This window comes from Panthera leo, chromosome D1, assembly GCF_018350215.1.
Source record: "Panthera leo isolate Ple1 chromosome D1, P.leo_Ple1_pat1.1, whole genome shotgun sequence".
In the NCBI taxonomy this organism is placed as follows: Eukaryota; Metazoa; Chordata; class Mammalia; order Carnivora; family Felidae; genus Panthera; species Panthera leo.
In genome coordinates, this window is record NC_056688.1 from 65,500,260 (window position 1) to 65,515,663 (window position 15,404).

General features: G+C 52.3%; 1 protein-coding gene across 6 annotated transcripts in view; it reads right to left on the bottom strand.

The window, feature by feature from the left end:
- DENND2B (DENN domain containing 2B) overlaps positions 1–15,404 on the bottom strand; it is a 178,809-nt gene that overhangs the window by 5,307 nt on the left and 158,098 nt on the right. For all 6 annotated transcript variants that reach the window (XM_042904027.1, XM_042904024.1, XM_042904023.1 and 3 more), the window contains 9 exons: positions 14,986–15,201; positions 13,859–13,955; positions 13,217–13,261; positions 12,035–12,219; positions 10,855–10,964; positions 10,571–10,640; positions 7,719–7,796; positions 7,023–7,163; positions 3,200–3,348 (listed from right to left, as the gene is read on the bottom strand). In XM_042904027.1, coding sequence (XP_042759961.1) covers positions 3,200–3,348; positions 7,023–7,163; positions 7,719–7,796; positions 10,571–10,640; positions 10,855–10,964; positions 12,035–12,219; positions 13,217–13,261; positions 13,859–13,955; positions 14,986–15,201 — 1,091 coding nt within the window. The remainder of the gene's footprint in view (positions 1–3,199; positions 3,349–7,022; positions 7,164–7,718; positions 7,797–10,570; positions 10,641–10,854; positions 10,965–12,034; positions 12,220–13,216; positions 13,262–13,858; positions 13,956–14,985; positions 15,202–15,404) is intronic.

Consider the following 15,404-nt stretch of genomic DNA (forward strand, 5'->3'; position numbering starts at 1 on the left):
ACAGATATGAAGGGTCGGTTTCATAAGTGGCCGACCTAGGACACAACCAGTTGTCCCATCTCCCAGTCCAGTGTTACTTGACTACTCTGCCCTCTATCCTAACCCCCCTCTCCCTAATTGCAAAAAGTGGTCTGACTGAGGACCCCTGACTGAGGTGAGGCACCTGGCACCATTCCCCCAAGCTGAGAAAAGTGTCCGCTCCCACCTTTCCTCACCTAAGGTCTCAGTGGGGCCATCCCTCTCTCAGCCTAGAAGGGGCTCCAGGCCTCTAGACCCAGCAGCACTACAGGGCCAGCTATCAGAGCAGAATGACCAGTGCAAGACAGGGAGGAAGAGCTGTAGGGTGCTAGCTGGAAGGAAGTGTATACTCCCCACGTGAAGGGCCGGTGTGGGGCACTGGTAAACACAGGAGATCCACCCGGCTTGAACAACCCATCTGTTGGGAGGAAAATCAAAGGCTCTCCCCTAGGGACCATATTATAGATGAGAAGGCAGAGGCCTGCAGTCAAGTTCAGTCTTAAACCTGACTTTCCCACTCTGACCCGCTGCCTCTATTGGTCCCACCTATTAGCCATAATAGACTCTACTTGATCAGATCCAGCAGGGATTCTCTCCGTTTCCTAATGCCCCACCAGTAGGAGAACACGGTTCAATCCATGACAGAAGCAAACCCCCTCTTACAGAAGGATCTTTGGATGTTCACAAGTATTTTGTCACCCAGTGCCTTGTCTGGCTCTCCTGCCACCCTATGGACACCTAAAATAGTGCTGGGCCTTGAGGAAGAGACCCAGGTGTCCTGACTCTGACAGCCCTTCCCTTGGGGACAACAGCTCCCCACATGGTGAGGAGAGCCATCCAGAAAAGATGTAGAAAAGGGCTGTCTCAGGGTGGAGGGACACACTGATCTCCACAATCCCCTCCAATGAGCCTGGGTCTTTGGAGGCAGAAGGTTTTAGGGCTGATCACTGCAGAACCTGTGTATATACATAGTGCATCCCTCCCATATACTCAGACATAAAACTAGACCAGAGGGATAAAGGATTTGTGGAAAACCTAAAATGTGAGCAATGGAACATGAGCTGGCTGGACTTACTGAGCCCTGACCCAGTTCAGGCCTGCATGCCATCACTGGACTGCCTACCCTGCCCCTCCCCAGGCACAGGCAGACCCTGTGCATGATAGACATCTTTTCTAAGATCCAAGAGTGGCAGAACTTGAATGCTGAGCCAGGCAAAGAACAGAGCCTTGGGGTACTTTCCTTCCAGAATGGTGTAGGAATGTGCTCAGAGGCAGGGGCAGCCACAGAAAACAACAGCTCTATTCAGAGCCCTAGTGGAGCTGGGCTATGGGTGGGGGTGGCAAAGATAAGGCCCTGCCCTGAGTGAGGGAATGGAACCTTCAGGAAAAGAAACCTCAGGGTCCAGCCTTCATTAGGGACACCAAGCTCTGGCCAGAGCAGAACCTCACAGCTGGGCAGCCAGTGGCTTTGCTGATGGATAGTGAACCAGGGGGCAGAGAGGTAGCAGATAGGGGCCCCATGGAGCTGCTGTACCTGGCTAGTTCCAGCTGCTGGGCTTGGTCCCTTCCTGAGGACCTGATGGGCCCACAAGATACAAAGAACTGTGGGATAAAGAAACACTGAGACTGGGGCAGGAAGTGAGGGGCTGTTTTCATTTCTAAGGCTGGCCTTCTCTGGAAAAGTCAGCAGCCCTGGCATTTCCTCCTCTTCCTTCTCCTGGGCCAAGGGTGGGCCTGGCTTCCTGCCCCAGTGCCCTGTGAGGGCATTCAGGAGCCCCTTTCTCCAGCTCTCTTCAGTAGCCCCTCACACAGACAGAAAGACCCCAGGGAGCCTGGGCCTACTGAGGACCAACCAGAAAGAGGATTTTCCTTTTCTCCCCCTCCTATTAGCACCTGGCACGTGGTATGGCACAAAGCAGGTAGGTTAACAAATGTCCAAATGACTGAATTAATTCTACCCATCTAAAGAAACCACTTCTTCCTGTGATGGATTCTTTGACCAAAAAAATACACAATGTGTTGCCAAGATCTCATCCTTTCCCTGCCTGTCCACTCCCCACACATACTCTATGGTTTAAATATTTGTGCCCAAAATTCCTATGCTGAAATCCAAAACCCAAATATGATAGTGTTAGGAGGTGGGGCCTTTGGGAGGTACTCAGGTCATGAGGGTGGGGCCCTCATGAATGGGATGCATGTCCTTATAAAACAGACCCATAGAGCTCCCTCGCCCCTTCCACCACATGAGGACACAGTGAGAAGGGACGAGCTGTGAACCAAGAAGCAGGCCCTCACCAGAACACAACCGCGTTGGTGCCCTGATCTTGGACATCCAGCCTTTAGAACTGAGAAATACATTTCTGTTGTTTACAAGCCACTCAGTCTGGTATTTTGTCACAGCAGCTTGAATGGACTGAGACATTTTCTTTTAAATCCTGACTGCCTAGAAGAGTTCAGCTCCTTCCACAACACCCCTCCCATGGCCACAACCAGATCTTGGCATCTAGAACTCCTCTACCTGTAAAATCATAAATGTCAACATTTCTGACCAAGACCTATGATCCAACCAGCTCTTTTCTTACTCACCCTAAACCAGCTGCCCTGCCTCACAGGTACCTCCTGTCTCTGGACATTTTTTCCCTTTCCTAGTTTGAGTAGACAACCTTCCTGCAACCAGTCTCCTCCCCAGCACCCTCAGTGCCTCACCTTGTCCTTCTCCACAAATCCCCAAGTGCCTGGCCCTGAGTCATGCCAATCAATTGCCCTCTGCAGGTGATGCCCTAACTGGTTCCTCCCTGGGGGGGTCAGCATTACTCCTCCTACCTCTAGTCAGTGCCCTTGGCTCTTCCTCACAGTGGTTCTGCCTAGAATTCATACCTCTCCTCAAACTCAGCATCCCACAGAGATGGCCTTGCCTGCCCTTTCAGAGGAAGTGCAGCCATCAGCCAGAAATCTCCTTACTCTACCTTTCTCCATAAAATGTATCTGTATCTGCACACTTGGCTGGGGCAAAAGAACAAAGGTCCCACCTCTTCCCTCAGGCCAAGTCCTCCCTTGGGTTCTCAATCCTACCACACCAATACCACAGTAGCTGGCATATACCAGGGCTCGTAAATACATGTCAGATTAATTAGTGGATGTGCCTTCCCCCTCTTCTTCCCCTTACCCTGCTGGGCCCTACCTGAGCTTATCTGCCACAAAAATGACCCGACGCTCCAGCAGCAGCGAGGCAAAGATTCGGATGAGCTGGCGCACACTGAGACAGGTAAAGAGGCACTCAAAGTCCACATGCTCCAGCCGGGAGTCCATGGGCCGCCGCAGCTCTAACACCTGCAGGAGAGCAAGGGGGAAAGTGGGTCTAGGCAGGCCAGGTGGGTGTCACGCCGGGTCCCATACAAAGTGACAGGCTGGAGGTTTCTCTCCCCACCTTCCTTTTCCAGGTCTCTAATATACCCCACCATGCAGTAAGACCCAGTCTCTGTCTCCTCTCAGACCACAGTACTTAGACACCTATCCTCTGGGCACTGGGGCAAACTGGACGATGAAGGAGGCTCCAGAAGGAAGGAGTTGATGGGCCATCCATCAGGCTCTCAGGAAAAGGAGGAGAGGTGACTATTCTTACAGATAAGGAGAATGAGGGGACCACACAGCTTTATCTGTGGGGTACCCCCCGCCCCCTTTTCCATCTCCCCAAACAAAGGTCTTGGCATCCACACTGAACAGACCCCACAACCAATCGCTGCTCCCCAGGCCATAGGAAGAGCAGCATCTCTGTATCCCTGACTGCCACCTCTTGAAAGCCAATGCTAGTGTCCTTGTTGTCATGTCCTCTCCCTTTCCTGTTAGAGTTTCCTTCCAGAGGTCATGTTTGTCCTACCATTCTGGCCTCTATCTCTGCCAGCCTGTCTAATCTCTGTGCCAGTGACAAGGAAAACACAAGGAAAGGGCTGGCTATTCCACAACAGTGCCAGGAAGCAGGACTTTCTGTATCTGGGCCAGACCTAGCTGTCCTCCCTCCAGGGTGCTGCAAGGCCACTCCCAAGGTCACTGCTGTGGCACAGAAAGCCACTTCCCTGAGGGCAATCCAAAGGGTGAAGGATAGCAATTGACCCTAGCTGTGAGAGCAGGAGAAACTGCTGATGCCCAGGCCATGCCAAAGCAGCTGTCACAGGGGCCTGCAGAGTCTCCTCAGTCTCTCAGCGCATGCGGGCAGCAAGGAGGTCCAGGCCTCCTGATAAGCAGGGTGAAAAACAAATTCCCTCTTAGAGCCCCTTTAGAGCCCCATATCATCTCATGTATTTCTCAGGGTCTAAGCAAGGGAAGTTCAAAGTCCTAGCTCAGTACTCATCTCTCCAGGTCCCAGAGACCTGGCACAAGCTGCCCTAGCGATGGGTGTATGCTATCTTTCCCACCGGATGGTGAACTCCCAGACGGCCCAGTGGTGAGCACGATGCTGCGAGCACACACAAGGAATCCCATACCACAGTTTCCCCAGAGGCCCCCGCACCCCACTTGTGCTTGCCCCACCCCAGAAGTCACAGTGATGCTCTCCCACGCCGCTCCACCCCCAGGAGTCTGCGTGCAGTCCAGCAGGCTCTGCTCTGCAGCGCAGCTTCACACTCCCACTACCCCCTGGGGTCCCTCCAGGGTGTGAGAATGCACAAAAGCAGCTCATGGGGCCTGGGCCTCCTCTCACTCACCCCTGCCCTCGAGGGTCACAGTCCAGCGGGGCTGACTGAGTCTAAACAACCACAGCTGTGAGACTGGTGTCAGAACGGAGGAAGCTACGCTTCACATCTGTACGGGGGCCCAGAGGGCCCAGAGGAAGGGCGAGACCCCAGCTGAGACAGGAAGGGGTCAGGGCAGTGGCTCAGAGCACAAGATACTTCACTTGGGCCGTCTAATGAGAGAAGGGAAGAGTGTTCAAGGCAAAAGGAAGCAGGGTTCAGCGACAGTAAGCAATTCAAGTCAGAGTGCTGAGAAATGAGGCTGGTGAGGGTGGGGCCATCCCGAAGGGCTCCCAGGCAGGCTGCTGGGATCTCCCATCAGGGCAAGGCTGGCCATCTTGCGCCAGACCCCTCAAGAAGCCTAAAGTCCCTCCAAACGAGGGTGGTTGAAAAGAGGCCAAGAGAAAGCCCTGAAATGGCATTTGCGCCACCGGCAGTACCCTGTGTTTCTACAGTCAGACCCTCTCCCACTCTGCAGCAACTAAGCCATTTCTTCTTCCCTCTGCTAGAACCCAGCACCCACCTCTCACTCTCAAATGGCCTTCTTCTCCATTTTGAGAAAACCGAAGCTGCCAGAGGAGAATCCAAAATCTATGAGCCATGGCCCTTCCTGCCAACCCACAAGGAAGTGCCTATTTCTCCTAATGAAAGTCAGTCCCTCCCCGGATCCCACAGCCCTGCCACCTCCTGGGGGACAGAGAGTCCTCTCCCTCCCTGCTTCTTTCACCTCTGCCTCAGCTGGGCCATTCCCACCAGCCTCAAGACAACCATCTGGAGCCCCCTTTCAACCACTGACTGTCCCCTTCCCTAGTTCTCTTCATCACCAAGCGTCTTGAAGAGATGTCCACGCAGTCTATTCCCACTTTCTCACTCCAGTTCACTTCTCTACTCACTCCACTCAGGCGTCTGGGTCCCTGGCCCCGGCTCCACTGAAATCCACTCTTGTCATTGCCATTCCTCATGGCATCTTGCCATTCCTCACCCTGACCTCACCTGATCACCCCTTCCTTCTGGAGATGCCCCCTTCTTGGCTTCCAAGCCACGGCCTGCTATTCTTCCTGTCTTCTCACTCCTGAGGGTGGCTATTCTTCCGCTGCAGGACCCCTAAATGTTGGAGTTCCCCAGGTCTGAGGAGGATCTTCTCTCGGGTGCCTCACAGGTATCTTAAACAACACGTACAAGATCCACTTCCTCCTCTTCCTCTTCAGAGCCTGCTCCCCCTACAGGCAGCACTCCATCATCTACCCTGTCACTCAAGCGAGAAAGCTGGGAGTTAGCCTTAAAATCTCCCTAACATTTATTTCCACTCAAACTGGTCCTAATTCTAAAACACATCTCAACTCCACCTACTTCTCCTCATTTTTCTACCACACCTTAATCCTAGCTACTATCATCTCTTGCCTGTAATACTATACAGGAGCTTAGCTGGTCTCCCTGTTTTCACTCCCATGCATTATCTCCATAGCAGCCAGAGTGAGCTTTTAAAAGAACATCTCAGATCTTATAACCCTGCTTTAGATGACATCCAAAATCCTCACCTTGGCCTAGCAGGCACACTGTGACGTGGCCCTTGCTTCCTATCACACCCTGCTCACCACCCTTTAGACCATCTCGACCTGTTTTCAGTTCCTTGTCACTTTCCCAACATAAGCCTTTGCCCGCACCGTTCCCTCTCTACCTGGAATAACCTCCCATCCACACCCTTCTCTTTCAGTCTCCCTCCTCCACTTCATTTAGCTGACTCTACTCACCTTAGTCGCTTCTTCAGAGGAGGCCTTCCCTAGCCCCCCGAACCTAAAGCAGATCCCCTGTTACACACTCTCACTCCTGTGCTTGCACTTGGCACTTAACACTTTAGAAACTGTCTATTTAAATGTGTGTGTATGCATTTACTATTGGTCTCTCCCACTAGATTACGAACCCCACAAGCTCAGAGCTGTGTCCCACGTCAACTTCATGACTGCTCCCAGGTGTGGCGCAATCCCTGACTGTGAGAGAACATTACCAGGAAATCCCTGATGAATGAATTAAAGGAGGGCAGGTGGAATGCAGTGGAGTCCAAGCAGGTCAGGGAAGGCCCCCTTGCAGCTGCAGGGAGTTGGGCCCCAATTACAGTTCTGTCATTCACTTCTCCAGTCCCTATTGATTAGGTGCACACACATGGAGAGCAAGGAAGGGGCCATGCTCTGCCCCTCCTGGGGACTGCAGCATTGGCTCAGCAGGCCTTGCTCCAGCCCCCATCCATCGTGTGAGAGAACAGGCAGCAGAAATCCCTACCTCATTGCCAGCACCTGGAAGAAATGTCTTCACTTTGATGGTCTTCCCCGGGGCAGGGAAGGGTGACTCCATGAGACTTCTCATGAAGGGATAGACCAAGGCAGCAGAGATCCCACGCCGGCGCTCCACCTCATCGAGGACCTGTGCCCACCACCAGCAGTCCAAAAAGGAAGGGTATCAGGGCACTGCCCTTTCCCTACCTCCTGGGCAGAGAAGAGGGTGGCCTGGCATCTGACCAGCTGGGGCCAAAAGCTGGGGGACAGGAGGACTGTCTCACCAGCAGATTTACACTCTACCCTTCCTGCTTCCCTTGCACTCAATGACTGCTCTGCTCATTAACTCATCCTTGCCTCACACCCAGGAGCTGGGCAAAGGAAACACTACTTGGGAGTTGGGTCCCTGGGCACTTTGCTTCCCCAAGGACTCTGGCTCTTCCCATGGCCTAGGGACAGCTATGACACTGGCAGACCAGGCTGGTACAAGGAGCTGGGGAGATGCCAGCTGGACAGCTGAGAAGTCAGGCTTGAGAACAGGAAGGAGTCAGAGAGCCTGCTCTACTTGCTCTTGCATTCTCTTTCTCTCGCGCTCACTCACTCACACACACAGGTGTTTTTCTCATCTAAGCTGGCTGCTGATACTCCTAAGGGAGCTGTCCACTGGGGGAAAGGGGAGGGAAGTAAGCCGGAGCCCTCTTACCTTGGAAAACAAGCCGAAGCAGCCAAGGCGGCTGATGACACAGTATACTTCTGGCAGCCGAGGCCCTTTCCCACTTGGCTGGGTTGGGACGAGGCAGAGGAGAGAGAGACAGATACAGAGAATGCATGATGACTACATCTGGCTGCTTTTCCTTGGGAACTGAAGACTAAGGACTGCTCTCCTAGTGGAAGACTCCAAGACCCCACTAAACCTCTACTCAACCAGGCCCCAGGTCTGGAAAGGCTGACACTCTTGGGGGGCAGGCTTCAGCCTCTGCTGGGTCTTCCAGCCCAAGATGCCAGACTCCTGCTAAGCTCCTTCCAGGAGGACACGGACAGAGACTGGCAAAGGATTAAGCAGTATGGCAGAAGCTTTAGGGTGACTCATAGATTTACATCTCTAAGGCTGGGAATCCAGAGGATGCAATGATAACGAGAGGGACTTGTGTACATTCTTAGGAGCAAGCCGTGTAGTCCTCTGCGGCTCACAGGGGACATTCTAAAACATTCCTATTCTAGATTCCCCTTTCCTTCCTTCCTTGATCCACCCCATTCTAGTAAGGCAAACTGAAAATAGATAAGGGCAGTAAAGTACTATTTACTGAATATTTACCATATGTGAATCCTGGGCTTGGTACCTGACAATACCTTGTGACTCAGGCACTATCATCTGCATTTTATAGATGAGTAAACTGAGTTACAAAAATATTAAGCCATTGCCCAAGGGCATGCATCTAAAAGTCATGGAGCCAGGAGTCTCTTTTGGCCTCTGATTTGCTGTCTTATCTCTAAAGCATGCTGCCTTCTGACAGGATAGAAGGGAAAGGGACACAAAGACACAATAGAGGTATGCTATCAGCGGTGAATGAAGGAAAAAGGAGACTGAAAAGGTGACTGGCTGGAGATGTGCATTAAGAGCTCCCCGGGCCTGGAGACCCCAAATGCAGGCTGGGATGAGTCCACAGGAGTCTACTTCTCCAGCCAGGGGCTGGCAGGACTCTGTGGCTGCCTCTGGCTCAGAGGCCTGAGTGCCTGGCAAGGCCAAGTAGGGAGGGAGCAGAGCAGCAGGTGCTGGCCCCTCATGCAGGCTGCTAAGCAAATGCAGATGGGTCTATTTCAGTTTCCAAACCTGCTGGCCACACGTCACAGATCTAAAGAGAAGGCAGAATCTGTTTTTGTCCATATTAGGCCTGAAACTCACTCCTCTCTCTTTCCCTCTCCCCCGCCTCCCCTAAAGCCCCAAGTGATTAAATCAAGTATGTGGGATTTGGGTTAGAATCATTGTGTCCAATCTACAGGAATGCCGAGCTAGTGCCAGCCCCCTTGGCAGGGACCCAGCCCAGGCCCTCTCTGAGCACGCCAGGACAAACACGCTCTTCCCTGGGGGCAGCAGGCCTGCTGCAAAGGAGAGGCTCTGCTCCATCACTATTCCTGCAAAGGCAGCCTTTGGAACATTCCTCTCCAGGCCCAGGTGAACCTGGGGCATGCTGGACTCTGCCTGGCTCCCCACCTGGCATCCATACTGCTCCACATTCCCTTAGCCCTACTCACTGGGCATTCAATATTCAAATATCCCTTCCCCCTGGACTACCCTTTGGGGTGATCCAAGAATATCAGACTTGGTGTTCAAGAACTTAGGGTCAATCCTGGCTCTGTCTCTCACTGGCTGTGTGACCCTGGGCAAGTCATTCCATTTCTTAATCTATAGAACTGACATAATAATACCTCATGGACTATTAAAAGGATCAAAAAAGATGACATACTTAAAGCATCTAGCCTGGAACATAATAGGTCCTAAATAATAATTCATTCCCTTTGTCTTCCCTTCTATGTTGAAAGTTCTACCTCCTCTACTAGACTATCTAAAATTCCTTGAGGATTGGGTTGGATTCATGTCTAACTTATCTTTTTGTGCCTTTAACATGCTGCCTGACCCTCAACAGGAGTATGGTACGTGTTTCGGAATGAATGAATGAATGAATGACCCAGAATCCATCGTTTGGGGTCCCTCCTATACATTACCTTTGCCTAGGACTGGCATCTAGTGAGTCCTGCCCCTGGACTGGCATCTAGTGAGTCCTTGTCCCACTAAGGCATGGGGACCCTTAAAAACTGCTGACACCCCAAACCAACACCATCCCTAGTGAACTTCAGGGAGGAGTGTAACAGGACTCTCTTTACCTTACCTCAGTCTATTTCTCAGAACTACGGGAAGGGGTTTGGGGAAGGGCTTCTCTCTATATAACATGGCTTATATTTTCAAAACCTTCCCTTTCTCCTGTGTTCAAGGCATCTCTCCCAGAATCCCAGGGAAGGTACTGCTCTATCCCTCCTCAGCCTCCAACACTATCAGACCACAGACAGGATTCTTCCTCACATCAGGCTGGCCAGTATGGGCATGAGGAAGGTTGTCCTCCACCCCTGTCTGATGCACACACATACTGCTGAAGTGATATGATCCTTCAATCTAGCATCAGCAATCAGAGCCCAGAAGCCCGAGGGAAATGAATGAGAAGAAAAAGTGTAGGAAAGTTAAAAACATATGACAGCCCAGTAGAAGGTGATTCACTCTCTCCTCTTATTGCAGATTATCTTAGATCCTGGGGCCTGATCAAAGGAGTCATTCTGAGTCCTGCCATCCCAGGAGTGCCTCCTCCTTGTGAGTGTGTGAGACTGTGTGTGTGTGTGTGTGTGTGTGTGTGTGTGTGAACGTGTGCTCTGCGGTGGCATCATGGAGCATACGAGGAAGCAGAATGTAGGCTCTCATACAAGCTAGAGTTGAAGAAGATGCATGCACACACACTTATACACACGTGTGGCCCAGCCCTACAAGGACTGAATGGCCCTACTCACCAGTAAGCGCCTGCAGTAGCCAAAGCGTCTGCTGCCATCTTCCCCAGTCAGCATGAAAGAGAAAGTCTCACTGGAATAGGGAGGGGTCTGGCATCAGGGAAGCATCAGAGGACCCAGGAAATAGCACCCAAGAAGAGGGAATGCCCTCCCAAGGAGGGGTGAAGGGCTAGGTTGCTGTAGAGAGCAGGCTGGGACTTGGGTGTGCCCCATGCAGTTGCCCCTGCTATGGAGGTAAAGGAGATTCTGCCCCTTCCTGCCTCCAGCCAGACCAGGCCAGGCCTCACCTGCTATACTCTGACACAGGAAGCCAGTCCTTGGCATCAGGGAAACAAAACTGGGGAATGGCCTTGAGCCTCTCCTCTGCCTCCCGCATCTGCTTGGTGGGTCGGTCCAGCTATGGGGAGAGAAATATAGGGAGAGATAGACAAGAGAAGATGTGGATCCTGAAGGTGGTGGGGGGTGGCTGAGAAGCGTCTCCTCCCCTGAGAGCTCTAGATGGCATCCTACCAACTGGCATGCTTCTGCTTCTCAGCAATCCTGTTCCCATTCCCGATTCTTACAGCGAGGTCTGGGTGTGGGCTGAGTCATCATTTATTCATTCAATATATGCCAAATGAGCGCTTTTCTGTGGCACCTGGCCTGTGTCATGCTCTGGGGCTACCGATGGAAAACAACATGGGCAAGGTCCCTGTCCCTACACATTCTAGTCAGGAGGGTGAGATACTCAACAACAAAATTTCAGAGGGTGCTGCAAAGGAAATAAATAGGGAGATATGACAGACAGAACCAGGCAGGGGAAGGGATATCTTAGGTATTTGGAAAGATCTCCTGGAAGAGGTACTATATGGGCAGAGAATGAGGAATGAAAAAGAGCTGGCAGCCATGTGCAGAGCTGAAGAAAGAACATTCCAGGCAGAGGCAGAGAGAAAGGAGGCCAGGTTGGCTAGTTGGTGATGGGCAGAGAAGGTGTGGTAAGAGGGAAGGTAGGTAGGGGATGGGGAGGGACAACTCATTGGTACAGGGTTTCTTTTTGAGGTGATAAAAATGTTCTAATTGTACAACTCTGAATATACTAAAAGTCATTGAACTGTATACTTTAACTGGCTGAATTATACAGTATGTGAATTAGGTCTTAATAAAATGGTTTAAAAAAAAAAGAAATAAAATAGTAGAAGTACCTGGGGGCCCTTCCTCAGGCCCTTTGCCAACCTTATAAAAAATTTGGATTTCATTCTAAGCATACTGGGAGGTGTTCTTTCCACCCTCATGCTCTGAACAAGCACTGACCCAAACCCACACCCCCTGAAGCCCTCTGTTCCCTGCTGGCTAGCAGGATCCATGCTCAGGGCTGTCGCAGTGAGGGGAGTGACTGCAGCAGGACCAGGATCTCTCTTGCTCCACAGATGGGCCAGGCAGACAGAAGGTGCTAGAGGAGGGGATGGGAGGAGGGAGAGATGGCCTCACCTTGGGAAACTGGTAGGAGACTTCAGGGAGGTAGGTGTTTCGAGATGGCTTCTTCTTGAGGGACACCACCACAAAGTACTCAAAAAGCTCCCGCTCTTGCCACTCGAGCAGTTCCAGCTCCAGGGTCCGATAGCTGGGCGCACGCTTCAGCATCGACTGGATGTGGACTAGGCGCTGTGTGTGGGCTGGGGGCAGGTCACAGGTCAGGGGAGAGGCAGGCTGGACCCTCACAGATTCCACATCAGCCTCCCTCTCAGGCTCTGCCTCTGTGGACCACCTCTAAGTGCGGGAGCCTGGTCTGATGCCCTGTCCAGGCAGGTTTTGGGGGAGAAGTGGCAGGAGCAATGTATCTACGCCTGTGCAAAGGCCCTACCCTGCCTCAGGGAGCTACTACTGGAGCCTCTGGAGGCTGGGCTGGGGCTGGCAAGACTGCTTGAGCCCAGTAAACCCAGGCGTGTATCACTGCGCCTACCTACCTCTGCCTAGTGTCAACATGAGAAAATGTGGACCTCCATGGAGGCTTCATCCTGGACCCCTCTCAAGAGTCCTTGGACCTGGACCCTTTGTCCCAGTTTCCTGACCCAAAGTCCACTTGCCCACATGCCTGGGGGAACCAGTAGAGAAGGGAAGGAAGGAGCTAGGTTCCACATACTATAACCATCCAGGAAAGTCTAGGCAGGTTTCCCAGTAGAGAAAGAACAGACATTTGTCCAAGGCTGCCGGAACAGGAAGTTCCCAAAACCTTTTCAGGGAGGTGGCAGGCCTCCTCTCTATGGATATGGGGGGTGAGTGGCTTTGGGGCCTCCAGAGGACCAGTTTTCCTCAGACCGTGGCACGTTTCTTAAGCCAGAAGAGGTACTTGCAATCTTCTAAACCCATCTCTAAACCTCCAGATTTGCAGCATTTACCAGGGAAATCTAGCACCTAACTCTTGGGGATAACACCTTGTGGAAGTCCAGGTGAAGGGGGCTGTCTGAGTTCAACTTGGCAGAGCTGCCTTGCATGCAGTAGGAGAGGCTCCCCTATAGTTCCTTGCTCTGTTGGCTGCTATCCTGCCTGCCTGTTGCCTCTCCAAAGCAGGCCAAATGGGGACGTTGGAACTATATGTGTAGAGGGAGGGGGGCGAGTCCCTACAGAGAGGGCTGGGAAGGGGTTCCGTGCTCTTGGGGAGCCACACCTCACCTTTGAACCTGTCGTCAGAGTCGCTCTCGCTCTCACTATTCTCATCTGGAAAAGTAACAGCAGGAGTGCACGCTTGCTGAGCCACCGCCCCACAGCCAATGTTCTCCATGCCCCCCTCCCAGCTATCCTCACAAGGGATGGATCATACCTAGTCTGGGCTTCTATGGGCCCAGGGTCCCCTGAGTTCAAACTGAAGGTGCTAACTGCTATACAAACCCCTCTCCACCCAGTCCTGATCTGGGGAAAGCTGCTGAAGGCCTGAGCTGGAGGCTGAACCAGAAGAGAGGCCTATAGGTCTGGAACACAGGGCTTGCCTCCAGGACGCGAAGATTTGAAATGGGAAACAGACCACAGAGCTCTATAAGCCCGGCCTTTCCTTTTGCCAGAAGCAGATTCCCACACCCACCTCCCTAATCAGGGCCGTGCAGCCCAAAGCCTGAACTAACCCATCCCATGGCTTCCTTCCCTCTTTGGCCCTCCCCTTCTATGTGCTACTTCTTGGCAGGACTCTACCTTCCTAGAAGGCAGCAGAATCCTGTGATCCGCCCAAAGAAGGGTAAATTGAGGCAAGTCCGTGCCTCTCCCCATTCCTAACGTCCAAGGGCCCCAGATATCTGAACCAGCTCAGATATCAAGGCCTACCTCTCAGTGATGCTGTCTCAATGCTGGACATAGACAGCTTTTTTAACCTCTTCTTTCCCCTCTTGGCGTTGTAGATGGAGTTAATTCTTTGGACAAGCTGGGTGAGAAAAGCAGGGAGGGTGAGGTAACCCTGGTGAGGTAAGCAGTTGCCCCTACTTCCAAGAAGGCTGATTAGTAGCCCATTCATTCCCTCAGGTGCAAGCTTTCTGCCCTCCTGACACTGGGCCCGGTACTGGTCTCCCTGCTGCACTGACCCTGAGTGCAGACTGTCTGGTTGCTCTTTACCTCATCCCCTAACTGGTCTCCTGCCCCAATGTGCAACGATGTTAAACTTAGCTCCCTAGAGGAAGGAACTGTGATCAAACTAGACAGGATGGGAGCTTCTGGGTCCCCAGAGTCACTGAACCAAAGGAGACAAAGAGCTCCTCAGACATAATAACAGGAACAAAGATTCGAGCCTTTCCCTCTAGGCTATAACCTGGGGCCCCGACAGGAAGGAGCTAAATTCCCAATATACCCAAGCATTGTTTGCAAGCTAAAAATACCATTTGGCTAAATCCTGCAGCTTTGGGCTGGGGATTTGGGTCTGACTGCCTGTGTGTGCAAATCATTGCTGAAAACTCTCAATTCTGAGAGTCAGAGAAAGGAAGACTCATGTTTGAGTCCTAGGTCCTTCAAAGCCTAGAAGTGTTTAACGTGCAGAGATCTCCAAATGCACACCCCACACTCACTAATGGGGAGTCTCCTAAAGGACTGGTTTCCATTCATCCAATGGCATAGAGTGCTCCCTGGGGGAGAGGCTAGCCTGTCCTTGCCCTAATATCTGTGCACTCATTTATTACTCATTAATGCATCTTTGGTAATAAGATAGAGAATTAACCAGATGAAAGAGAAAGGGCCAGTGTGAGGACCGAGAACTTATTCAAAGAGAATTGAGGAAGTAGCCCCAGATTAGGGAGGGAGGGAGGGAGGGAAGGAAGGAAGGAAGGAAGGAAGGAAGGAAGGAAGGAAGGAAGGAAGGAAGGGAGGGAGGGAGGGAGGGAGGGAGGGAGGGAGGGAGAGAGGGAAGAGCTGCCCACCTGCCCACCCACCTGCCCAGCCCCCGTTGGCTCCTCTGGGGAGGCTACCTTGGGAATGCGGCGGGCCCTTCGGCTGGACAGCAGCTCACTTGTGGTGCTGAGGCTGTCCTCATTAAGGCTAGAGGGTGAAGACGGCAGGCTCAGCTGAGCCAGCAGCAGCATGTCGTCATGGCTGTGCCTTTTGGGTAATCGTGGCAGCCGGTGGCTCTTCCTTTCTGACCAGTTCCCACTGCGCAGGGACTGGCTGTTGGGTTTCAGGGATAGCTGGCATGGGAGAGAAGACATGGGAGAGGGGTTCACCACATGCCTTGGCTGGCATCCCTGGCTCCCCGAATCCCATCCTGGAATTTCCCTCTGCCTGGGTTTCCTCTTTTAAGACCTCAGCTGCTAATCAGCAGGTCAGGGCTAGATTAGATACATGCTTCTACAAAGGAAGCTGAACCACCTCTGCCAGAAAAAAAGAAAGC